This window comes from Pithys albifrons, chromosome Z, assembly GCF_047495875.1.
Source record: "Pithys albifrons albifrons isolate INPA30051 chromosome Z, PitAlb_v1, whole genome shotgun sequence".
Lineage (NCBI taxonomy): Eukaryota > Metazoa > Chordata > Aves > Passeriformes > Thamnophilidae > Pithys > Pithys albifrons.
The window spans coordinates 71,286,025-71,313,878 of record NC_092497.1 but is presented as its reverse complement, the minus strand read 5'-3'; the positions used below and the strand labels follow the sequence as shown (position 1 = coordinate 71,313,878).

At 37.6% G+C, this 27,854-nt stretch overlaps 1 protein-coding gene and 1 pseudogene across 1 annotated transcript in view; one reads left to right on the top strand and one right to left on the bottom strand.

Annotated features, from left to right (window-relative positions):
• ADAMTSL1 (ADAMTS like 1) overlaps nucleotides 1-27,854 on the bottom strand; it is a 419,662-nt gene that overhangs the window by 62,473 nt on the left and 329,335 nt on the right. The window contains exons 12-16 of the mRNA XM_071581576.1: nucleotides 26,934-26,984; nucleotides 22,677-22,881; nucleotides 21,373-21,520; nucleotides 17,457-17,541; nucleotides 2,992-3,293 (exon numbers count right to left, since the gene is read on the bottom strand). Coding sequence (XP_071437677.1) covers nucleotides 2,992-3,293; nucleotides 17,457-17,541; nucleotides 21,373-21,520; nucleotides 22,677-22,881; nucleotides 26,934-26,984 — 791 coding nt within the window. The remainder of the gene's footprint in view (nucleotides 1-2,991; nucleotides 3,294-17,456; nucleotides 17,542-21,372; nucleotides 21,521-22,676; nucleotides 22,882-26,933; nucleotides 26,985-27,854) is intronic.
• On the top strand, nucleotides 16,134-16,249 carry LOC139685133 (5S ribosomal RNA; annotated as a pseudogene).

Genomic DNA, 27,854 nt, shown 5'->3' with positions numbered 1-27,854 from the left:
CCTGTAGTCAGCCAATACTGTTGCGGGTTTCCTTCATTATAAGGCAGCCCCATATTTTCAAGCCATTTTGCTGTTCAAGTCATCTCCCAAAAGACTTGAGAAAAAATAGTAAAAAGGATAGCCTATTGAAAGAATAAAGCAAATGGTAGTGATTTATTTCTAGGAAAAGAAATCGATTAACCTTATTCACAAGATCAAGATGTTCACTTCCCTGTCATGTTCATTATATTTCCAGCTCAATCATTTGTCTGTTTACCATCTTATCATATTGTGCAAACAGAGGTATAGGGATTCTCCAGAATGTACTGGTCCTGCCTCTAAGAGCAGAGTTGATTCCCTACCTGATGGGAAAGGGCACTGTGTTCAAATTACTGGTCTCCACTTTGCAAGGAGTATTTGTGCAGGCCTGACAGCAAGACCTATCTGATGAAGCCAGGAGAAAAGAACTGCTGATCCAGAGGTATGAAAACCATGGAAGTGCTTTTCTAAACTCTGTGGAAAGAAACCATGGAGTCCTGCCACATGCTGGTGACATTACTCTGTTTGCTAGGTACACACCTCACTCACATTCTGTATTTTCTTCTGAGACCAAAATTCTGTAAACTGAGTGTACTTCCACAGCTTCAATTTCTCCTCCCTGAAGCTTGACACTAATGAGGTCTTGACCAATTAGTATCAGTTAACTTGATGATTTTCCATTGTGTATTTCAATGCTGACTACTGAAAAGTGATGGGATGTGATTGAATTCAACCTTTTCTCTATACTTTAAACTAATGATTTTATTTTATTAAATTCATATAGGCAAACTCTGATACTACTGCTCTTCAGTTTTCAGTATTCAACTAGCCCTAAAACTCCCAGTAAGTTCACTCTCCATGCTTATTTTTGTCATCTAAGTCATCTCTGACTGTAATTCCAATAATTTTTGTCTATACCACAAGCATTCTATCTTGCACCAGTAAACTTGCCTTACAGCATAGGTAAGAAAGAGAAAGGTTCCTGTGTGAATGTGGTTGCTAGACTATGTATTGACAGGTTTTGGCTCTGACAGCTTGTCTATTTTTGATAAGTCAATGTACCAAATGGTTATAGGCTTTAAATCAGGGATGGGTAATCAAGTGTTGAGAGAATATAAAAACCTTTGTTTATACATTAGAAATTCCACAGTATTACCCCCCACAGGGATAATTAAAAAGATATATGAACTTCATGAAGTTTATTGGCCAAGTAACTGAATTTGAAACATTATTTAATACAAAATATCATCAGAATAAAAAGTCGTTGTTTTAAAATTGTTTACCCTGAAAAAAAAGGAATAAGTTCTCAATAGGAAATCACAGTATAAATGTGTGTAATATAGGCAGTTTAAGTTCTCTGTCAAAATACGATTAAATGAGAATTTCCGTGTGTATATCTACCAGAATAGAATAATTGTTACATGATATTTGATGACAGCTCTGGGAAACAAAGCCACTAAGAGCAGATTCAATGACTAACTCATTCCCTCTGTTTGCTGCTTCTGGGAGGTGAAAGGTTACTTCTGCATCTATCCAGTTTCTTCTGAGACTCCAAAACCAGCAAAATTAGTTTGACCGGTCTTGCACCTATAGCTACAAAAATAATAGACTTAGCATCTGCTAATCTGGAAAGTTTAGAGTTCATGTCAGACAAAAGGTAATCTTGGCTAAAACTTGTTGCCGACAATTGAAAGAAATAAAATACATATGAAGAGAAGCGTCTCTCTTAAATCAATCTCTGTCAGTTACATTTGAAAAATACACCCATAATCTCTATAGTCAAATGAATTACTTCATTTCAAGAGGATATTTCTAGGAACTATTAAGGTTTTGGTAGTCATGGTAAAAGTGGGACAAATTGTCAATATTTTATATTGAGATTACTACATATACTCCTGTAAAATAAGTGTTTGTCATCACTTAGCATATATTAGAGTAATATTTTTTGTGTAGGAAGCAAAGTAAAGGTGTCAACAGCCTGACAGCTCTCTGTGAATTGCTCTAAAAATTGATGACTCTCAGCAAGCTAAAAGTAAGCGTAAGAAAACTTTGTAACATTTTCTACTAGTTGTGACTAGATTGTGACTGATTACCAGGGAGTCTGTATGGATCATCCTATTAGCCACTCAGAAAACACTGAGTTGTTTTCAGTTCTACAGTATGTTTTCTGTATCTATCTGTAGTAATCCTTTTCTAAATTGCCCAAAACTTGTAATGTAAAAAGACAGCAGACAGAAAAAGCTAAGTTTAATTTAAAAAAATACTGGAGAGAACATATTTCTCAGAACTAGATAGATAATATTATGGGAAAAAGCATATCAGAGAAGTGTGTGTTAATATAGCCTATAACATGTGGAACCTGAGACCTTGAGCAACTTTGAGAATTTCCAAGTGTCAAGCCTGCTCATTTCAGACAATCATACCATTAGCACCTTTTAGTTATATGTTTTCTTTTGCACTGTGATTTGAGCTGACGTCACTTAGTGATAGAAGTTAGTCAGTGGCTGAGCCCTTAAAATACCAATAATTTATTTCATCTGCTCTGGGAGGACAATTTATTTCCATGTTTGTACTTGCATAGAGGAAGTCAGAAGATGAGAACTAAAAATGACATGTGATTATCAGCCTGTATCACCAGACCCCTTTAACATTCAGCTTTTTTGGATGAGTGTCTTTTGGGTGATCAGCTGATAAAGGAAACAAACGTGACACATTGATTACTCTTGGTGACAGTCTGAGCATATGGTCTAAAAGTCCTGGGCTAAAATATGCTGCACATAAAGGTTTTTTTACAGTTTTTATCCATACTTTTTCAAATACAGTTGGACTCTATGATCCTTAAGTTTTTTTTCCAGCCTTGAAGATTCTATGATTCTAAATATCCATGGCAAAACAGCCTGTCTATCGTATTAACTGTAAAGCATACACTTGAAGAGGGAAAGCAAATGCAGCATAGAAACATTTTGCACTTACCTCCTCCACAGGACTCTGAACACTCTGTAAAGCCTTCATATTCCCAGTCATATAGCTCATCAAACTCCTGCAAGCTGCCATGAAGAAACTCAGGCTCCTCTGGGGTATATTCAGTTGCCTCCCCACTGCAGGGACCACTGTAACAGGGTCTCTGAGACACAGGTTTGGGACCTTCACATTCATCAACAGGCAAGTCAGCCACAGACTGAGAAAAAGAGAGGAGCACCTGACATTTCACAAGCCGCACCTGGCTGCCTACTCCACAGGTGACACTACAGGTAGACCAAGCCTCAGGAATAAACCTGTGAGAGGAAGAGAGGAAAGCAAGTTATGCCCACAAACAGCCAGGCAAGTAAAAGCAGTACAGTCCTGCTCATTAAATTTTGTTTCATGAGAAATAAATGCTTCACTGCCTCATAGGGCTGTTATGAAAACGCATAGGAGCTATGATATGCTATGACAACTCAGTGGCAGGTCTTCTTATATCCAAGAAAGACAAATCCTTTGAGAATCTACCTTGACTCAAAAATATCCCCGTACAAGGCATCCAGCAACTTCCCAATGTGCATCATGATCCAACTAGCTACATTTTGCACGTATTCAACTTAGATAACCTTCAGTTGTTATCACAATTTTTTTATTAGTAGAGTATGAAACAAGATGCTGTTGTCAGGTAATTGTGGTATTACACAGAAAATAATTTCAATTATTGTTCCTCTATCAAAGTAACTGTTTTGAAATGTTAATATCAAGTTAGTACAAGATAAAGGATTCATATTTCTTTAGCTGCTTTTTGTTTGTTTGTTTTATTTCCCTCAGACATGTAATTTACCTCTCATTAAAAAAGCAGTGTTCCATTTCTGTTGTGGATTTCTTTGCCTGTTGCACTTGATTAGGAGCCTTTATGTGCTTCAAAGATTTGCTTCTGAAAGTCTATACATACTTGAAGAAAATCACCTTGCAGCTCTCATTGCAATAAAAAACAAGATTGAATTCCATTTTTTGTTTTCCTCAACAATGGATTAATGTCTCAATTTTTCTGTGTTGTCACTGCTTTTTCAATGTCAGTGCTGAAAACTGGCCTAGCATTTTACTCAAAGTTATATCAAGTTACTACCTTGTGGTAGTAATGTAACATACCTTTTTTTTTTTTTGCTGAGCTCATGTTGAACTATGCTGATTCCTAAATCCATCTGGGAAAAATAGTTTCAGGCCACTCCATAACCTGCATTAATTATACTTAGATATCTGATGTTAGTGGTATTAGAGCACTAAAGGAATGAATAGAGGTTAATTCAGATAGCTTTATCTGACTGTCTTGCCTTCTCCATTGGTCATTCTTCAAAACTTTCTGCCACAGGCAATTCTAAGAGAGTGATTCTAGTTACACTTCAAGGGCTGGAACAGAAGACCAAATAGCTAAATCTGGATCTGACACTGATTTTCACGGAGCCTCACTGGAGCAATCCCTGTTGCTAATGATATCCCATTAACAGTAAGTGTTTGGGATCTGTCAGCTCCTGCCAACTCAGTCAGTTGTCTTTTTCATGGATTTTTTTTTAGTGCTAATCTAATGAAGTGAAAGCGTTTTGTGCTAGAGTCTACTGTCTGACAGAAATTCAGGATTTATTTCCCATTGAAACATGACTGTCACTGATAATATTCTTCTCCTTTTGGGCTATTTTTCAGCAGACCACACCAGAATTGGACAACTTGACCCAGGGCTGCAGGCAATACATGTGTCAGTCTTCACTATTGTCTAAGGCTACTTGGGGCTACAGGAAATTCATTTCTCACCTTGAGAATCCAATTAACACCTTTACAGGAAGAAAAAGGAAATTTAACTTTGAGATCAGCATCTTTTGAAGTATTTTTACACACTTCTCTTTTTCATCCACTGCCTTTCTTTAGTTCACAAAAGAACTTTCTCTCCATGCTGAAGTTAAAAAAAAAATCCAAAACCTGAAGAGGAACTTGGTGCTTTCCCAGTGTCCTAGCTCCGCAAGCTGGGACCAATTTATCACTGTGTGAGTGTGACCAAAGCTGTGTCATTTCCCATGAACTGCTAACAATGGACCATTTGCAGTAGCTGCCCAGGGCACACTCAATCCCTCAGGATGTGAGCTGGGTGTTAAAGAAGCCTGTGAGACTGGACCTCTGATAACTCGCCTCTGGGGAGTTTTTAGCACCTTCACACCCAGCCTGAGGGGTCATGTCTGCTCATGGGCCATCAACAACTTGAAAATATCCCATGGCAGAGTGAGATCACCCATTGTGGAACTCCACATCCTGGGGGAGGGACTGGGCATTGCTACCTGAACCTGAGGGTATATAATCTGGGATTTCTGGTACCATTTGTCAGATCCAGAGGAGGAGCAGAACCTTGACAGGATTGTGACCACCACTCTCAACCAGACTGCAGCCATCACCTGCACCAACAGGTTTTTTTCTTTCCCATCTTTTTAGTTTACACTCAGGGGGACTACATGGAACTCAGCACAGGGGCTAATGAACACCATTCTGTTTGTGCCCCAGGGTGCTGGGTTTTGTGGGTTAAACCCAATTTCTCTTTGTATCATTGTATTTATTGTAATATTTTTATTAAATTGCAACTCTGATTTATAATCTCTTTTGTGTTCGGTTTGTTTCTCCCGCCAGTTAACCTTTACACCAGCACATGCAACATATATGTACCAAGATCCCTGACTGGAACATCATAATCTGCTAGATCAGAGTGTGTGCAGCTCCTTAGCCACTTTTTTGTGTGTCCTTATAACATCTTGTTACAAACTTGACATCCACTGCTAGCACTGTATATGGGAAGTAATAAAAAGGAAAGAAATTAATTGCAGATATTATCGTAACATTTAGAATTATTTATGATGCTGCTACAAAGACTACAAAAATTCTTTCAGGAACAAAGCCTTTAAGAAACTAATGATGCAAAATGATTCGATTTTCATACTTTTGAGATATTTTCAGTCTGGATTCAAAAATTATATATTTAATTTTGAAAGGATTATACTCCTTAACAGTACATGTGGGCCACTCATCTTGTTTTCTCTAAGACTATGCAATTGCTCTAATACTATTTTGAGTGGAAAATTTCCTATCAGAGATTAAATGGCTCATGTCAGACACCGTGACTTAGATATCTTGACTAGTTTAAATGTACAGCTTCTCAACCTGACAAACCAAGAAGTAGAAATCTGAATCAGGTTACCAAAAAAAAAAAAGAGCCCCGGTCATCATCAGACTTCATCAGAAGACATATTCCTTATATTTTTGAACATTGTGAATTGTTGTGTAACTTTGTTTTATTGAAGATCTGCTGTATTCCAGAGCTAAAGGGAAGATATTTTGCAATGTATTAAAATTACTCATTTAGAAAGACAGAGACACCTCTGTGGGGTGATAGCCCTGATAAGCTCTTGATAGGTTACGGGAAACACCTCAGTCCTGGAGAGGTGCTCCCAGAAACGATTGTCAGAGGACAAAGAAACCCCAGTGGCTTTCTGAGAGTGCTCAAGCCAGACTGATAAGATTAAAAAAGGATGGAATATTGAGGAAATAGCATGATCTTCCTTTGCTATATCTTCTGGGAACACAGGGAGTCACTCCTGAGGCCTATGTCATCTGTCTATCACCCCGAAAATAATTATTGACCATAGTCATTCAAACTACCTAAGGAAAAAAAGTGTAAAAAGAGATTGGACATGAGCAAAAGTTGGGGAGAGAAGTTCATTATCATTGTGGGAATAGGGGAATAGCCAGCAAGCTGCCCTGTCTTCTCCCACCTCCTTTGGACAATGTTGGGGTGAGCAACCATGTATTCTGTTTTCCTATGCCTTATCACTTACCCCTTAAAACTTACATTCTCTTATAATGCCTATTCTTTTATACTTTACCTTATACCCTTATACCTTATGGATTACTACCTTTCATTTTTACCCTATAGCTACCTTATTTCATAGACACCTTATTTACTAACTGTACTTTGCTACTGATTTTACCTTTCCCTACCCCTTGTAACTCACCAGGTATCCTTATATACCTTATACCTTATGACTAATTATACTTTGCCACAACTCACAGGATATATATATTGCTTTTTATTTGTTGTGTTGTTTTTTTACTCATTGTTAGTTGTTTGCTTTAAGGTGCAGTCCTGTATTTTAGTGAGTTCAAATGTGTGTTAGTGGGAAGTGGCTATATTTTCTTTTTCTTTTTCTTTGTGTGACCAAGTGTGTTTAGATTTTGTGCTAAGGCCTTGTAGAGCGGTCCCGTGGTGTAATGGAGAGCACTGCAGACTCTGAATCCCAAGGACCTGAGTTCGAGTCTCAGTGGGGACCATCCCTGGCAGTTCAAGCCTCCCTGCCATCTGATCCTGTCACGTCTCGGATGCTCAGCAGGGTCAGCCCCGGTTAGTACCGGGTGCTGTGACAGTCCCGAGGACTTCACTGTCACTGTCCAAGCTCACTCGGCCATGGCAAATGGACCCTCAGGACTTAAACACTGGGGCCAGTTCTGTGCTCGCTGAGCCTCACCTAAAAAATCCACTGCGCAAGCTGGAAGGGCACACCCACGTGGGCAGAGCCCTTCTCAAATCTTCGTTTGCAAAGTCTGGTCATACTAACATAATACAAGCCCTTGTGCTTCTGGTGGTTAGGTTCTTGCCAGTTAAGTCTGTCATAGGGTGGGGGTGCAGGGGTGCTGCTTGAGTTCTGTGGTGCTGTGTTGCTGCTTGCACTGCTGTACTGCTTTGTGTAGAGTTCTTATAGTTTTGGATTTTTGTTAATAGCTGACTGTAACCATGCAGATTAAGTGTTATCACTGATAACACGACCCATATAGTGATTGTCACATACTTGTATTAATAAAACTTATTTCAGGAACTGCTACGGAGAAGGTTCTTTCTTGCTATTAAGTGGAGCAAAAAAATCCTTCCAAACAGTGAATCTGTCCAGTGATGTCTCTTTAAATGAGACGTAGACAGAGTGATTTGGCCTATAAAAGGCCTTGATATTCTGGGGAAACTTATAGCTAATAACTTTATATTAATACAAGTGGGACAAGAAATCTTTGCATTTCTGCCACTCCTTTTCACCTGACACACCTCAAATACTCAAAACATTTACACATGAGGTATATTACACATACAAACACAAGACAAAAAGGGAGAGGACACAAAAGGAAAGTGAGAACATTGTTAAAAGTAGTTGAAATGAGGCTTCATCTATAAATGCCACAGGTTATATTATTTCACCATAGTCAGCAGCACATAATGAAAATACTGGAACGCCTTCAGGAAATGATATTTTTTCAGCTATCTGGGGCCAATTTCTACATTTTAAGTGAAAATTTTGGAAAAGTAATTTGATTTTAATATAACTGTTGGCTGCTAAAGAGAGAACTGATAGAATCAAGAGAGTTAAAAGCACAAAAAAGAGTGGAAACTCAAGAAAACTCCAGAAAAAAACCACTAACCCCCCCCCCCCCACCACCTCTAAGTCATTAGAAATGAAACATTTATGTATTGCAATGTATAATATAAATACACAAAGTTTCTGAATTTTCCATCATCCTAAACCCAGGCAATTATGAAGGCTTTCAAATATCTTTGTGTTGTCATTAATGATAAATGTTGTCAAATGGTGAACACAAAACAAAAAGAGTATGTGCATAAGAAGGGGACAGTTCCATGGATTTCAAGTTACTTATTCTGGATATAACTCATCTTCCACTGCACAGCATTGTGCACTTCTGTGTGTTAAGTTCTACTTTGAAAATGGAAGTAGTGGAAAAGATTTTATGAGAAGTAGTTTTTTTGGAAAATGGAAAATGACAATAATTTGTTCTATTAATGTGACAGTAGTAGTTGTCAGGCAGAACTCAATTGTGTTAATAGCTGTACAAATGAAAAATAAAAAATTGCTTCTTGCCTCAGAGGTTATAATGAGCATTTCATATTTCTTACCATACTTCAGAGTGATTAGCATTTTGCCATTAAATCAAAGACCATCTTCTTCAATTACTCTGCAGAGCAGACATGGCAATGCTTCTCCCACAAAGGAAAATACAGCAGTAAGTGTGTTCTGAGAGCTCTGATGACTATAAAGAGGAATCTGTTGCTTCTGTTTTAGAGAAATCACTGTGAGGTAGAGAAGTAAAGATGGAAGGAGGGAAAATCATGACCTTGCTTGGTTGTGATTGAATTAACCATGTCTGCTGCTACTCAACTGCTGAATAGTGACTACATTACAGCATGCAGATATGGGATGGCTGAATGGTCCCTCTGCCTGTCACACCCCCCCGCCCACCCCCCGACCATAAATGGGCATCTCCATGGGTGGCAGTGTGCTCAACCTGGAGAAGGTAGAGGGTTGGAATAGAAGGTGGAAAAGTCTCCAAAGAGAACCAGGAGTGAAATATTGCTTATACACAAATGCTTATACTTGTTTCTTTGACTTGTGGGCACCTCTACAGTGTTGGATCACAGCCGTTTCCCATGATATGAACACCCTTGAAAAACAGTGCGTTCTGGATTTAAAACAGGCATTCTCTATATTTCAGTGGTTTTTTGCTAGGTGTCGAGGTTTCAGAATCTCTACAAGGGACTGTTGCACCATTTGTCATGTGCACATTAGCCTATGATGGGCTGCATAATGTGTTCTAGAAATAAAGGAAATGTAATGACACTGATATCTATAGATTTCTGCAGGTATTGTGTTGAGCTGGTTTTGGCTCATTGCTTTTCTAGTGTACTACAATCACTGAAATTATATTTTAAGAAAATCATAAATGATAGGTAAAAAAACTTACTATGGTTGTATGTAAATCACTCAATAGAAGATATGGAAACTATGAAATACACAGCAGTCTGCACATCCAGCAGACCTGCAAGCATAAGTGAATTGAAGCTGTCTACAGAATTTCATTGACATAAGAATACTGGGTCAATACAGCTTGTGCATCTCAAACAGGTAAGAACTATTTGCACTTTGATATACTATTATTCTTCACATTCACATGTGAGAATGCCCCTTTAAGATAACAGCGTGTCTAGTGTTTAAAAAAAATCTTCAAATTATATAACAGAAATTTATTTTCAATTATTTATTTAAAATTATAACTTAAAAATCCAGATTAAAATATTCCACGTAATGATCACTCATATATAAAATCAGCAAAAGTAATGTAAACATTTAAGCTGAGTGCAGCAATAAGAATGCTAGTACATAGTCTTGGGATGTTTTTTCTTTCCAGCTCAGGGCACAACTAGGGATGGTGTATATTTCCCTCTACATAGCAACTCATGTAACGGGGAAGTCTAAAGTGAAACACAAAAGCAATGTCAATGCACAACCATGTGAGACCTTTCACAGCCGGTCACAGTGGGTTCAGGATGAGACCCATACAAAGACCTACAGAGTTTTGTGAACATCTCTAAAACTCTTGGTGTATGCAGCCATAGCCTCTGCTGTCTAGGGCCTGGGTTCCTACAATGTGTGTTAAGAAGAAGTGTCTACAGACTGATGTACTTTGAGCTAATGAGAAAAACACCTTATTTTCTTCAGTATTACATAATTAAGTATTGTCATAATTTTAATTGTTTAATTGGGTTTTGTTCAGCTGATTTTTTAACTTGCTTATTTTTTTGATTTTTTAATCAATCTTTGGGCAAATTCATGGCTTAGATAACATCTGAGGTTTTGAGACATGCACACACCAGTAAGACTGAATGTTCTAAGGCACAGACACACATCAATTAAGGTATCTAAAATTAGATATTAATCATGAAATAAAATCTTCAGTGGCTTGTTCAAAGGCTTTGGAATTTTCTGTGATATAACCAGGAACTGAACTCAGATGTTCAGACTTCTTATCTTGAGCTGAAATGCAAATGTGTCCTTTTCCTCCAGGAGAAGACACCTTTCCACAGATTTTAAGATGTGGGTAACACCACAGGATGCTCTCACACAGTACTGGGTAGTTGCTGGTTCAAAGAAGTGAAACAGAGGTCATGACCACTTATGAACAAAACCTCAAGGCTCCATCTAAGAATAATGGCACTTGAGCCAGATGCATAGGTTCAATTACAATCAAAGTGACTACATTCTGTCCCTCTACAGTTTCTTTTAAGTTTAGTTTGAATATGATCTTTTCCTTCCACTTTGTGTCTAATCTTTCTGTGCTATTGGTGCTCTTTCTTCACAGCTGCCTTTCTCCTCAGGGAAAGCTATTTGCTTCTGTCCTGTATATTTATTGTACATACATTCTGAGTAGTTGTGACTGAATAAGCGGGTCCTTGAATGAGTAGATCAAAATCATTACCTAATGTGAGGCTGCCGCATTGCTGATCTTCCTTTGACCAACAATGTATGTACTTTAATTTTTTGCCATTGAATCTTAATATGAAGAAGTTTCCCTCAACTTCCTTCTTCCTCTTCACTGCATGACTCTGAAGTGGACAAGCAACAGCCTAGCAGTAATGAAAGTTATGTATGTCCTCTATCTTTTTTTGGCAGTCATTGTAACATGCTTTGTTTTTAAAGTAAAGTCTCAATAGGAAGTTTTAAACTTATGGACCTGAATCAGGTACAAAGATCATGATGGAAACTGTTCAACAAGGAAAATAAAAATAAAATAGCTTATATGTCTTTGGAAACATAGATACCTACTGAAAAGTAGGAGATATTGGGTTTCCCTGCTACACTGACCTCTCTGTCCATATCCAGTTCTCTAAGGGCTTTTTCACCTCCATTCATGCATGTCAGGAATTTCCTTTTTTTTTTTTTTTTTTTAACTGAACTGGCCTCATTACTATGATGGTGCCATCTGGCATCCAGATATTATTGTTTGCCCTCTCTCCTATCCTTCCCCCTGCCCCTTTTTTTAAAAAATGATTAACATGAGGGTTATTTATGGCATTACATTAAAAGCTGGATACGGTATTAACATACAAAAGCATTTTTCAAGAGTTAGAGACAGAAATCTTTTAAGGAACTGTCCACAATGAGTAAACCCAATCTCATTATATATAGAAAAAAACATGCTTTTTTAATCATGACTGCTACTCTCTCTGACTCTGGCTGTCACGCTCAGCTGATAATGAGCTGCAATGTGCTTCAGTGAGAAAGGTCAGACAGAAAGATACTGTGGCTTCTTCCTTAGGTGACATTTCCAAGGTCTGGTGAATGGTCATTTCAGAGATGGACAGCAACAGGAGAAGAGCAGGTACGACAACATAGGACAGCAAGGTCTTCTCTCCTTAAACCTTTGTCATTACAAACATTACCACACTTTCTTACCAACATAGGGTATTTTATAGCAGTTCTGTCAGCAATTAATATTTAATTGATCCCATCTAGGGATGTGGAAGGTCAGACAACACAAATATAACTATTCCCTCTAGTCTTTAAGTGGTTGAACTGGTTGTGATTAATTCTTGTAGCAGCAGAACCAATAAGGAACCATTTAACATAGCTTTATGTTTGAAGGCTGAGTGCCTTCAGGTGGATTCTCTGCTATCTGTTAAGAACTGAACTTTAAAAACCTTCCCTTCAGCTGGGGAACTGTAAGGTGTCAGTTTTCTACTCAGTCATGCAGTTCAGTAACATACGTGGAAAATACTACCACTGAATTTCCTGGAGAATATCAATCAAGTTTGACAGAGAAGTAAAATTCTCTGTGATAACTTTATACTTTTGTCAAAATCAGTTAATAGAAATAAATTCAGACATTACTGAGAGAAGGGAAAGGCAACTGACAGATAGACACATACAGACAAAATTCAGCTGTAAGTCTTGCTTGCTTTAGAAATTCCTGAAGACATAAATAATGGAAGGCACGACACTCAGATGGAATGAAATTGAGGCATCTGGTGTTCTAGCAGCACACATTCAGAGAATGATCACAAATTACAGGTGGAAGGATAGTATTAAAGACATATTTTAGCTTTATAAATCATATTATGATATTTCATATCAAAAATTATATTCAATACAAAGTCACAAAAGTCAGAAGACAGTAATACAGTGATTAACAAATATGAGAACTCAATGCCTAGAAGAAATATACTGAAAAAAATTAAGTTTTAGCTCTTAAACTTCTAATCAAATATAAACTTTACTTTCCAATAGAGTTGTAGATATAAACCAAGGTGAGGTTTATTTTCTCAGCCTGAGGAATGGTAAGGAAGAAAAAGGGACAGTAGCAGGGAAAGAAAGGTCTACTGGTTACAAAGAGTGACCCTGTCTGTAGAGGAGAATGGAGCCAATCATTGACCTGGTGGCATGAGAAAGCTTGGGAACAGCCTCAGATAAAGTGGGGGAAAAGAATGAATCCTGGCCGATGTCTGCCCAAGTGGAGTCACAAAATTGGTTATTACACAAAAACAAAGTGAATAGAAAAATCCTACAGCCTAGCTTGTCTGAAGAAACTTCTGTCATTTCAACTTCAAGTAAACACACTTATAAACATAATGCTGCCTCTTCAGTACCTGGCTTACCATGCCACCAGAGGCCATATTCTATTCCTCCTCCTGCACAGCTGTTCACCATCCCCTCTATGCTGCTCCTGCTCCACCCATCATTCCATCTCTGCTGAGAGAAAGAGTGGGGGTTCATCCTGGCTGCCCAGCTTGACTCTTACCTGAAACACTGCTCAGCCAGCTCTGCTATACGATCAGAAGAAAGAAACGGCTTCCTTAGAAGAGGGGAAACTAGCAATGAAAATTGTTTCCTACAATCCCGAAATATTTACAGCAAAGTAAGACACTGCAACATGCTTAAGACAGGAAGAAATTGAGGGTCACATTTTAGTTATTCAAATCTACAGTCAGAAAAAAAGCTGGCCTTATTATACACAGTACTAACGTCAGTGAATGCTTGATCAAACATTAAAAACCTCTTAGCTGTTCCAACCCTCAAATTGCCACACACCTACACACTGGACTGATCGTTTATCAGCCGAAATATGTGGGTAGTAGCCTGGCATCTGTCAGTGTGGTGGGCCATGGAATATTACTTTGGGTCCCTGCATAACTGGAGAAGCACAGATCAAAAGGTGCATTATCAGGGAATACAGCTCCTTCTTCACCTAGGTAGTATGTTTGAAATCCCAACACAGCTGAATGAGGAGAAGTGATGCTATAATAGCTGGCACCAAAATTGATTGTTGCTTGTATCTTGGTGTATTCTCAGTGTTATGTCTTCTTTTTTATATTGTTCCATAGGGTCTTTCAATCTAAAATGAGTAACTGTTTAAAATAGCTACTAATGAAAAATGCTATTAATAGTGAGGCACAGAAACCAATTTTAGGTGGAAGTTCACTGCTCAAGATAGCTGAAACAGATTAGATATTCTGGAACAATATGCAGATGGCTGTTAGAGCTTACAGGTGGGGATTGTATGAATTGTTCTTTCCGCTTAACTTTTCGAAGTTTTTATTTGGTTCTCTTGTCTCATGCTTTATGACTAAAAATCATTCCAAACTAAACACAATGTATCTCTGAGCTTTGAGAAAGTTTGTGTAAAGACCCTGACTTTATGTCCTTTATTTTTCCTGTTAATCAACACAATTAAAAATCTGGACTTGAATTTCATTTATGTCTAGTATCTTTCTCACCAATCTAAAATAAAGATTAGAAATGCTCCTAGAATTGTGCCTTGCAGAGAGAAGACAAATGTACAAAATGTCACCCTGAGGCAGACTGAACCTAGTCTGGACAGCGAACCACTGCATGATTATCTTAGTGTCCCACTGGTACCACTGGGGTCTTGCATTAGATGGCGTGGAAACAACTGGGTGTCTTTGTGGAACAGGGCCTGCATTGCAGCAGAGCAGTGACCTATAAAGTAAAGAGGTGTCATAGCTGCACTTTAAAACAATTTGAAGTTCTTAAATCCCTTTCCCTTTTTATCTCTCAAGGTCTGTCTTAGTATCAGAATTAATATACTGATGAAGTTTTCCAGAATATTTTACTAAAATACTCATCATGATAAACAAAAGCCTCTTAATTTTCCCCTGCATGTTATGCCTATTCTCTACAAATCTCTTCTTGCTAATATTTAAAACTATGTATATGCTCATATATATATATGTATAAAACTATACTTTTCTACAGTGCGATCAAACTTATTCACAAAATCTAACAAAAAATTTCTTAGTGTAACAAATTATTCCAGATATGACTACATAACAGCATATCAGTATGAAACAGGCATTTGGCTTTAAAGAGTTAACTGAGATGCTGTAATGTGTGTTCCTTACTGTGTCTTACCCTACCCAGCACTACCAGCACCATGCAAATAACAGATAGCTTGTTCTATCCTAAAGATTGGCATCAAGAATGTGCTTCAAACACCCTAATAGTCAGAGATTGATAAGATGTTAATTCAGGAGAACATGAATCAGAAGAACTCCCTAATGTCAAGCACCATGAGTCAAGTGAACAAAGGAAGCTGAAAAGTTCAAAACAAAGAGAATGAGTAAGAAGACCACCAGGAAAGGCTGAAGGCCAGAACAACCCTGAGATATGCCCCCTAAAAGAAGATTCTGGCAAAACTGCACCTCTAACTCCGCCTAAACTCTTACCTGTTATGAATTGCATGTAAAATGTTGTCACCCCATACTAAGACTGAATAAAATCCCCCGAATTCCTACCAAAAGTTGGAAGTGAGCTTTCAGCAGTATTAACTGCTTCACTTCCCCTGTGCAGCAATAAATACCTTTATGCTAACAGATGAAACTTTTCTTTTAGCAGGGTTATTCCAGCCTTTCTCAGCATTATGTATGATTCTTATTTTATGCATGTTTTCAAGGTTTGTTTACAGTTTAGTAAATGTACATTTAGCTAAGTAATTTAGTATAGTCACAAGAAAAGTCACAAGAAAATAAACTGCCCTTTATAAATTAAAATTAGTATATTCACAAATATCAGATTTTGTAGGCTTTGACTCTGAAGGAATCAACCTATAACGTCTGTGGAGCTGTGGAAACAGTTAAATGTCTCATACTATATATGGGATAGCTGCTACTAATATATATATATAGACATACGAATGCATACATTTGTATGTGTATATGAGTGTATAAATGCACGTAGATACATACATCTGTCTATATGTGTGTATAAAAAAACTATGGCCATGCCACCCTGATGCCCGATCCCATCAGATCTTGGAAGCTGAGCAGGGTCAGCCCCACTTAGTACTTGGATGGGAGACCTCCTGGGAATACCGGGGGCTGTAGGTTCTGGTCCTGAGGACTTCACTGTCACTGTCCAAGCTCGCTCGGCCGCGGCAGATGGACCTGAGGAGTTAAAGAGTGGGGCCAGTTCTGTGCACGCTGTGCCTCACCTAAAATATCCACTGGTGCAGGCTGGAAGGGCACACCCACGTGGGGAGAGCCCTTCTCAAATCTTCATTCGCAAAGCCTAGCCATGATGTATTTATGTAGATACACATATAGCAACTGGATAGATTTTTTTTATTATTTTAATGGACTAACTACATATGTCTCTGGCTCTCTTTCCAGTTTCAAATTACTTCAATTCAGATTAATCATGCCAGAACTGCAACTCTATTGCCTAATAACCAATGTTTTTTAGTCTAATACACAGTTGTAGTTGCAATAAAAAATGTCATATGCTCAGACATGAGGAGCTGGATGTTTATTAAAGCTGTGTATAGAGGCTGTAATTATAGCATGCATTAATCAGTTTCAGAAAAAGAGAAATCCAAAACATAATCATCACAGAATTTTTCATTTCTGAGCCTCATCTGGGCCTCATTGCCTCATTGTGGTACACACCACAGGTTTCTGGTGTATTCTCTGAGAAAATTAATTTTATTTATTTATTTTTTTTTTGCTGTTACTAAACTTTTCCTTGGGGGAAGACAAGGGGCAATCAACTCTGGCTGCCTTGCTTTACCTCTTACTTCATGGGGTTGCCTGAGAAAATAAATCAAGTGCTGAGTTGTGAAGAGACAGTGGTAATGAAGAACATATAGTGACACAGATAGATGGACTCATATTCTTGTAAATGACATTAAATAAAATATGTATATATTTGCTTAAATTAAATCTGCATTTACCCTCTTAAGATCTGTTTCTTCATACCTAAGTGTAATCCAACCTTAATATCATGGATTGTCATAGAGTTAGGTTTGGCCTTTACACTCTAATGGAAGCCTAATACATTGAAGAGACTGTGTTAGTTCTGCACAAGACCCAGGTTTCCACATAGAATCATCATAGAATCACATAATATTTTGGGTTGTAAGGGATTTTAGAGATCCTCTTGTTTCAACTCCACTGCCATGGGTAGAGACATCTTCCACTAGACCAGGTTACTCAGAGCCCAATCCAGCCTGACCTTGAAAAACTCCAGGGGAGAGCATCCACTACTTCTCTGGATCACATAATAAGAACCAATTGTACTCAAATTTTTAAGACTTACGATGGTACTTCAGATACGGCTGTTCCTTCCTCCATCTCTTGAGCCTGCTTATACCATGGCAACTTTGCTTCCAAGGGAAGTTTCTCTATGGAGCAAACACAAGCATGTGAAAAAAGGAAACACACAGTAATGCTGCTATGTGTGCTCCCCTTCCTAATCTCACTGACCTTGTATGTAATGTATGTGTTCCTTCATAAACATGGAGGCTGAGCACAAAGGAGAAAGTGAAATTAGAGCAGAAGAGAGAAACTGTTTCATTAGCTGGACTGTAAGGCCTACATATGATATGGCCAGATATTTCAATATTGCAGTTAGAAGGGCTATGGTGTCTGAAAGCCAGAAAGTGAAATTAAGTCACTTTTCAGACTTTGCAACTGGACTGCAAAAGTATGCACTTGGGAAAGTAGTTTTTGGAGGAAGTCTCACAAGTATAACAGACCTCCATTACACTGCAAAGGCAAAATGTGTAACATCCCTGTATTTACCTTTAAATTGTAGAACTTCAGAAGACATGTTAAGCTTGGTTTTGCTAGATTACAAATAGGAAGAAAATTCTTGTTTGATGAGCAATACCACAGAAAACCTTAATAAAATGGCTCAGATATGCTTTACAACTTTATCAGTTCATCAGCTATGGGTATTTAAAAAAATGGGCTTGATACTTTTTCTGTCATTTCTGATAGAAAACAGTGGAGCTGCTTTTCTTCCTCTCCCGGATGTGTGCATAGTGTAATAGCTGGTCTGCTCTGGGAAGTGCAGGGCCATGCTGTTTTGCAAGCCAAACTCCACTTTCATGCAGTGTCAAAGTGCAATAGTGCAGCTGAAGGCAGTGGAGCTGTTTTAGCTCTACAGGGATATAAACCAAGAGCAAATTTGGCACTATAATTTCAAAAGGAGCTCTGCATTTCTACAAAACCTTAAGGGCTAGGATCAGGAGAAAAGCACAAAAAAAAAGGCAGTGAGACTAAGGAGAACCAGGACCAAACCTATCTGTCACTCACAAATCACCTAAGCCTTTTGGGTTTATATAATGACGGATGAGTACTCACCAATAGAAGCAGTTTAATGTCATTCAGAATAGTTAAGAATTTTCAGTGACTCTATTGTGCATAACAATGAATATTTCACATACACATGTTAATTGTTATCATAGAGGAACATCTTACAACTTGATTGCACAGCTACTGCAACTTTAGTCATGTAAATATCCTTGGAGCAAGTTATTAAGTGAGGAAAAAAAGGGACAGTAATAGTTACTATGCCTCTATCCTAGAAACAGTTTGCCAAGCTGTTACTCTAACATATTTATTAGCATCATTTAAGGATGAATATTTGCCAGCACAGCTCTTAATCTGTATTTTACTGCATTTGTCATCCAAAATATGTTTAAGATATTTTTATGTTCTGCAGCTTGTTTTAGGAGTTACGGAAAACCAAAACTTACTTCTGTGCTTTTTTTGCATAGATGCAAGTGCTTGTAAAAAGCAAAAGCTCTTGTGTACCATTGACTGTTATGTGACTTTTAGAATATATTTTCTTTTTTAGAGGTATTAAGTATCATCTGCACTGCAAAATTTGTTAGAGGATTAGAAATGTTGATATTGTACAGTATGCTCTGACAGAAATATTTAAAAAAAGGACTTCTAGCATAACCTGTGGAGATTAAAGTAAAATCTCTTCTTTTATAAAACACTACAAGTGAAAACACTAAAAGCCAATATTATACAGAAAGCTGTATCAGATGAATGCACTTTCTCTACTAAAACTGAAAATAATTACTTTTTCCAGTGCTATCCTACTCTTTTTCCCATTGTTGGTGCAAGATAAAGTGCTTTAGGCCTTGAATAAAATAAAATGAAAAATTAACTTTTTTACTTCAATTTCTTTTTAGCACAGTGTGTTCAAAGAAGAAAGACTTCCACTTTTTTGCCTTGCTCCTTCAGTCAGCTAGGAAGACTGTTTTCTGCTTTGTGTTAATATAGCTGTAGAAGGCAAAAGTAGGCTAAAATTAAAACGTACAACAGGCAAGAAACACTTTGCTACACCTACTGCTCTAAATTTCTAACTATAGATGCGTGAAATAAAAAGGACAAACTTCCAGTATATAAATAGAATAATTTGGATTGGAAGATACCTCTGGATACCATCTAGTCCAAATCTCTTCTGAAAGCACTATTGAGCCTTCAGTGACATATGTATTCAAATATTACCACTTGCATCATGGAGGAAGAACTGTGAGAGTATTGCAGAACAAAGATGAAAGAAAAACTAAACCCAAGCAATCCCATATGCTTTGTGTAGGACTTTCTATCCCATGTGAAAAAATGGAAGAAGGGAAGAACTACCTACAATGAGAAACTAATGATGTATGTGCTGCAAACAGCAGCAAGGATGCCACACTTTGGTAAGAGTGGGCTTCCAGCAAACAGTAATTTACTTTGTTCCCAGACATTGTTGCATTGAAAGAGACTTCTTGACAGATGCAGGCAAGCAAAGATTTCCTAGCTAGTCTTGGACCCTTTTCAGGTTCCCTATGCAGAAGTCAGTTATGGGTGGTTTGCAACACTATTTTTGTGTCATACTGTGTTTTCCTTAGGCTGTTTGATGCAGGCTGACAAGATCTTGCATTACCTGTGTTATGAAAAACATAAACCTATAAAGCCTCATACGGCAGCTGCCTGAATGAGCTGAAACCCACTGAATCTCTGTATGAGGCTCAGAGTCATGCTAACACAGTCACAGGGCCTTTTATTTTTACATCTTGGAAGATGAATGGAGTGAGCTTATGTTGGCCAGTAAAACACAGTGCAAACATACCCACTTTGGTGGCTGGCCAAAAGGCAGACTCTCATGTTACAGATAAACTGGAATCTTGAAGCTTTGTAAGTGTGCCCATCATCTGCCACTAAGTGCTGAAATTAAAATTCCAAATTTCACTGTTCCATCTTGGAATAGCATGAGGTCATGGGTCAATCTAATTTTACAGGGCTTCATAAAAAGTGCTCTTAATATGCTTCAGGATAGCAATTCTTTTTTTTTTGTGCTTAAAGGAACTGTTTTCTTCTTATGGTAGAGTTAAAAATCTTCAGTTCAAGAAAATTAAGTTCACCTGCATTGCTGTAGCCCAGAATTTTCCATACATTTGTCAGCATACAGACACAGAGCAGATAACAATAGAGCTGGATGCATGCATACTCGCATACATGCCCATATACCTGTGGAAATGGTGAAATACATGCATCTGCTGCACATAGTCACTGCCCATTAATCCAAATCAGTCTCCAGGACTCCTTCTAACATCCCCATCCCACAAGAACCTCCAAACAACTGCAGAAACATTTTCCCCTTCTTTCAACAAAACATAGGGGATTTACCCCAGTATTAATCTCTGTCTGAGGCTCAAGTAAAAAAATATTTCTATGCAAATTGTAAATACTCCTTGTTAAAAAACATTTCAAGGCAAACAGTCTGACAAATTTTGCAGCCTAGCTAGTAAGAGGAACCCTGTGATAGGATACTTGATGCTTGCTTCTGTTCTATTTCAAGCTCTAAGTTATGAACAGGCACTTTTGTAATTATAGTTACATTCATAGGGCATTGCAGGCACTATTCATATATTTAATTTATTTTAACATAAAAGCCAAATTGAGCTCAGACACAAACAGTGAGGTCACATCTGCTTAAATAGAGTCAAATTAATGTTTATATTTCTTGTCTGATGGACCACCAGTTAAGATGAAAAGCCCAAAGCTTGTAAGAAAGACGAGTTGGTCAGCAGTTATTCCAAGTTGCTAGCAGGCACAGGAACAAACAGTTGCAAAAACATATCTTGGTGCTGGTGGAAACAGTGACAACACAAAACTGTTGAACGTGGAAGAGGTCTGAAAAATTTATGACAACCCTTCTGCCCCATTACCTTTGGGTTTGTAGCAAGGAGTGGATACAACGCATTCTTCTTTTATGTGTGGCTTTGTTTTAGGACTACAACCTCCTGTATGCATTCCCCTGTGATCCAGGCAAAGGACGACACGGTATCTGAGTCCTTGTCCACAGGTCACAGTGCACTGAATTAAAACAAAAAAAATGGTGTGTATGATACACCATAGGAGTGTTAAATAAAAGGGGAATATGCAAAGGAAGTACGTGTACATCAGAGAGCAAAACATGATGCAGAAACAACCAACCTTGAACATAAAATATTCATAATATTTGGTAGTTATGGATAAGGAATAAAATTGACAGAAGTTTTTGCCTTTTTGGACATTTGCTACTGGACTTCCCTTAAAGAGTCACTTTTGCAATGTTGCCTACTTGGCTTGCAGCCATCTGTCCTTTATTGGACATGCTCAGTAACATCCTGTCAGTTTCATCTGGAGCCACTTTGCTTTGCTTGGCTTTTTTTCAAACAAGGTACCAGCAGAATGGAAACCTATTGGGCTTTCTTCCATCAGATACTTTCCTAAGTGTCATTTATTATTACTATGGTTCATCATCTCCCCCCCTCCCCGGCACAGATTGTTTCAGAATTGGTTGCGCAGGAGGGGATCAAAACTACCAAGCAGTGGGGAGGGCTATGGATACTACCAGTACTACTTTGCTCTTGCATAGCAGCTTTCATCTGGAAATCAGCAAATACTTTGCAATCAGTCAAGAAAAAACTCACCTGTATGTAAGCTAGTTTAACTTCTAAAACACATTTACGTTTTAAGAAACTACAATTAACATAACTCTTTATGTACAAAGTACTTTACTACTTTTGTAGAAGGATATTTCAAAAACATTTACTTTCATACAGGAGGAAAGGCAAGTCTGGAACAGAAAACTGCAAATACTAAAGAGCACAGCAATTTACCACTTTATGCATTTTTGGAAATTTCTCAGTAATTAACGAGTTTCAATTTATAGCTGCAATGTTGTAACAAAAATATACCATTACATGCTTACTGCAGGTTTTTTGTGCATTTCATTTTATTCTCAGTTTATTTTTAGTAGAAAGTCACAAATTAATGTTACAGAGCTGATTTATTCTCCTTAATCATGTTTATTTTATTCATTTTCCAGAATGTTTACTTTGCAGTTAGATAAACATCATAATTTAAAACAGAGGTGTTGATAATAAGGAAAGAAAGCAATGAGTGTCCCTACTTCCACAAATTCAGTGAACTATAATTTATGTTCCTAGTGTGGGAAACACAAAACCACCAAAGCTAAGTTGATTACCGGAGACCACTCCTGAGCAAGCCACTTTGGACAGTCAAATATATTGCAAGGCTGGACAACAGGCATCTTTGGAGTATACATGCATTTCCATTCTTCCACGGGGCTGATATGCCCTTGAATATCTTCTTCCACACATGAAATGCTGCGGCTTTGAATGCCCCCTCCACAGGATGAGGAACAGGCAGTCCAGGGTGTACTTTCCCATCTGGGAAAACAGAGAGGCATCAGGAAAAGTAACCCTTGCTGCTCCCAACCCTACCTGCACTCCAAAAATGCATTATCCTGCAAGGTTTTTATTTTTTTCTGATTAATGTCAGTCAAAATTAGTCAGATATATATATATATATATATAGTTTCAGCAGTCTCCATAGCAGCAAAGCATGCTCATGACTGGTGTCTTTAAGTCACAGATAAGTAATAAGGAATCTCCTCCCTCCCACTAACTCAATTACTACTATCACAGAAAAGCTAACCACTTTTAACTTATTTTCTTTCTTTTACTAATTGGTGGGGTTAAAATATCTGGAAAGTTTGTCACAAATCTTTGTCACGAATTACTGGAAATTCAATGTGCTCTGAATTATTCTCCCATTTGCAAGAAAATAAAGGGAAATGGCAGCATTTTTTTCCAGGAAAGCAATTCATTAGAGGAAAAAAAGAAAAAAAAGATGTGAGGAAATTACCAAAAAGAAGATGTGATTATACTGATAAGGAATGTGTCTTCTGATGGATAAACCAGATGGACCTTTTTCTCTTTCAGTTAAGGCAATGAAAGGAACTGAGAAAATCTCTTTTCTCTACAGGTGCCATTTGAGAGTGTAATGACAAATCCACAGAACAGTATATATGTTCTGAAAGGCTATGCATATTTATAATTAATTTTTTTAGGGATGGATATACCATAAGTTATGTATTCCTTTATATATGTATGTGTCTATCCACATAAAATAGTGTGGTATTGCCTTTTTTATATTCAAGCCAGTGTCACAGATTGGATGTGTGACAATTCTAATGATCCTGCGTGGCTATTCCTATACAATCCTGTGCATTCCTGATGGTGCAGAATTATCTGTGTTCTGCCTATGTGGAAACATTTTTGTTCCCCAAAGGTGAGAGTGCTTTTGATAAGGACATTACAAATACTGTTTGAAGCAATGATTTTGGTTATAATATTCCACTTTTTGACTTTAAAATAAAGTTTTTGTGGAAAACACCATGTCTATTTCCTCCTTAAGGCAAGAAGTAAAAAGAGTGAAAAGTGAGGGGTATTTTTTCCCACTTAAAATACTCGAAATATTTTTCTAAGTAACAGTTACAGGCTCCCCAAGATTGTCAAGCAATGTGAAAAATACTTATCTTTCTCTCTGATTTTTCATCACATCTACTCATATTCTTATTTGCTCCAGTACACTTAGCACTAACCACACTTGGCTACTGGCTAAAAGTACCATAAAACTCAGCGTGAAATGGCTCATACTAATAGTTGTGTTTATGAATGTTAAAAACTTATCATTAGGAGTGATGAAACTATTTTTATGCCTTGCCACAGCCATCATTGTGCTGATTATAGGCCACACATGCCACATCATTAGACACAGGTGTAATTTTAGTGATATTTTTGCTTAAATATATTTCCTGTATCTCTGCTGTATGTTTCCCAGCATACAGCTAAGGTTTCTCACTACCACAAACCTAAATGAAGAGGCCCCAAACTCAAACTTGCGAACTGCAAAAGCTGGTGCAGCCAGCCTGAGCCATTTTTCTCCCGGTCATAAAAAGTAAGGGCACCAGGGAATTTCCTGAAGTTTTTGGGACAAGTTTCCAGACGCCTTAGGCAATGTCAGCAATTTCAAGTAGCTTAAATTTAGCACATAGTTTGGTCCTCAGGTTTTGTTAGAACATAGGAAGATGAAGTATTCCAGTTGCACATCTCTCAGAGCAAGGGTCACAAATCCTTTATAGGTGCAAAGGGTGCAACACTGGCTGAGAATTTGTGAAAGGAATTGGTGGTGCACTAAAAATTAGTCTTATATCTGCTAAATCATACTCTTGGTGATAAAGCACAAGCCTGAAGGGTAGCAGTAGGGAAATCTTGCAAAGATGCCTTCCCAGATTTGCTCTCTACCTCTGGAATGTTTGTTGCTCTTTTCTGTCCCTGGTATGAGTTGACAGTCTCAGACAGGTAATGCAACTAAAGCAGGACCTCTCTGGTTTGGCTGGTTTTTTTCTTTGTTTTGTTTTGTTTTGTTTTGGTGAGGGTTTTTTTTTTGTTTTGTTTTTTGGGGTTTGTTTGGGGTTTGTGTGTTTATTTTGTTTTTCATAAGGTGTGCAAGTTGAGAGGAAAGGTACTTTTATTCTCCTGACTTGGCCTCATCTCATACCAGCCTCATGGTCTGTTCAGTTTCAGCTGCCTCTGAGGTTTGGGGAAGAGACACGTTGCTGTGTCTTCCCTCTGAGGGTGAGGGAGGAAGACCTGTTTGTGAGTTCACAGGAACGCATGTGGGAGTGGGAGACAGGGAGAAAAGGGGAAGCAGCAGCAAAACAGCAGATGGAAAATGGGGGCAGACGACTCAGCAGTTGCAGCCTGAGCAGTTGATGAACAGGGAGTTTAAAGGAGGACACTGAGGCTGGGGGAGTGGATGTAAGGGGACGGTTATGGGATGAGACCATAATCTAGAACAGCTTGATACACTCTCAGTACTTTTGATAATTTTCAGGGAAGGATGTTGTTTTATTTTTTTTATATCAGTATTACTGAAAGCCAAATACTGCAGGGCATTTTGATCCTTTATTTTTGTATATTCTTCAGCAGTAAAAGAGTTTCTCTCTAGCTGCCAGCTCAGAATGCTTTTTACTTAAATACAATCCCTCCACTATGAAGTGCTGCTGAGTCATCCTCTGATATAAAATTATTCTCTATCCTTTGTCAAGGGTTGTGCCCTTTGTACACAACTCAAATACACTCTGTTTTATTTAAAACTAGAAAAGCGCTGTATTAATATTTTGGCTTCTATATTCCTCACTAACAAGTTTAACTTTTGAGGCTAGAAGGTATGTATGTATGTTTGTTTGTTTGTTTGTTTGTTTTTAATACAGAAGAGAGAAGAGTGTTTCCCAGAAAAAAAAAAGGAATTAGATGCAGAGATATATTTCTTAAGTGTCTCTCACAAATATTTGGTGATAATGACTATGTGTACATAACCAAAGCACTTAGCTAGGAAGAAAAAAGCCTTATCCTAATGGCACAGATAACTGATAAAGGATGTGAACATGAATGGCAATACAACACTCGACTAGTAATTTAATCTGCTCTGCATTTGCACACTGATACTGAAAGCTCTCTGCCTTCGTCCTCAACACAGTTTGAGGTGGTCATTTCCTCACGAGGATGAGCCAGCAAGTTGCCTACAGAGTTCTTTCTGTGATTTCATACTCCATGACAAAATAAATTAATCAAGAAGGAAACAGCACAATACTGTTGCATGTCCAGGCAGTATTTCAAAACCTAAAGGTTATTATCCTTCAACAATCAAATATCGCATGTCCAGGCAGTATTTCAAAACCTAAAGGTTATTATCCTCCAACAATCAAACATTTTTTATCATCTAGAGTCTTATTCACTGCTTTAAAAATAATTACTCATCTGATTATGTCCATGAGAATCTTAAATCTTACATTAAAGACATTTCAATTGTGATATAATTAATAATAAAAATCAGGTCTTGATTTGTACTCTTGAACTTATTTCTTAGAGAGGCCAATGAATTAATGCCCCTGGGGAAGGCATTAGCATAGGTTTGTAGGATCAGAACACAAGGCTAATGTTGTCAAACCCCAAAATCTAAGGATTTGAAAGCATTCGAGAAGCCGCACCATAGGGCAGAAGAGAGAGAAAGTTCTGTGGTTAATTACAAAGCCACAGGTTATAGTCCTGTTCAGAGAGGAGTAAAGAGGGAAAAAAAAGGGGAAAGGTGTGAGAAAAAAGGGAAGGTAAGGGCTGAAGAAAGAAAGAAAGGGACCACACACCTACTAAGTCTGCATTTCTACTTCAATTAGAATAATTTCAGTTCTGCATTTACAGAATTAATTACAACAGGTTAGCCCTTAAACATCTCTAGGTTATTCTGTAGGAGTTCAGAGGAGGAGAAAAGCAGCATCTGTTAATTTAGTTCGAGAGCAAAATAGAAATGCAGAGAATAGAAAAAAAAAAGAAAATGCATTTGTTAAGCCTAGCCTCTGGTTGACTGTTTTACGTACCGAGGAAGAGGATGGTAGAGGTCATAGGGCATGATCTGCTTGTATCCATCACTGTTAGGAACAATAATGCCAACCCTCTGAGTAGAAGGTACACATAATAAAATAAACACTAAATGATTACATTATACAACTTTTCGTATTACAATATTATATTACATTTTACAAGATATTTTACTATAGTATGACAAACCAACCAAACAAGATATTTTAATGAAATTGTCATCACATTTAAAATAAAACTAATGCTTCTACTGTGTCTGAATTATTCAAATAATAAATTACTGATTACTACTTTATTCTTACAAATATATTACTATTTGACAAAGAAGAAATCCACTGCCACAAGTGATCCAAATATTATTTTAATTTATGGTGTTATTATCTAGCATAAAAAAAAAGTTTCTAGGTTTAATACTTTCTTGGAGATTGGATCCAAAGTCACTGAAGACAATAGGGGAACTTATCTGTGCTTTTGAGAGCTCTAGATCGAATCCTTTTTAAAAACTATTATATGCTTGTTTCTGCCCCTCAGATAAAACTTCTGCTTTAACAGAAGTCAAGAGTAGAAATTTGAGGAATCACAGTGAAAGAATTCAAATCTGCAATTCTTGTCTCCTTGCCTTAAATTAGTCCAGACCTGCCTTTTTTTTTTTTTTTTTTTTTTTAGAAATAAGGAGCTTGAGAGACGCTCATTAACATATCAGATTGGTTTCTTTGTTTTTTTTGTGTTGTTGTGACTGATTGGGTTGCTTTGCTGTAGTGTTACTGGTATGATATCTAAATAATGTAACATCTAGAGGTTATAGAAGGCAAGAGTATAGAATAAAATGAGCAATTATCTGAAACATTATCATGTCAGTTATGTGTGAGATGAATGTCACTTGTTGGCAACTATGGGGTCTCACTGAATTGCTAGTCTGG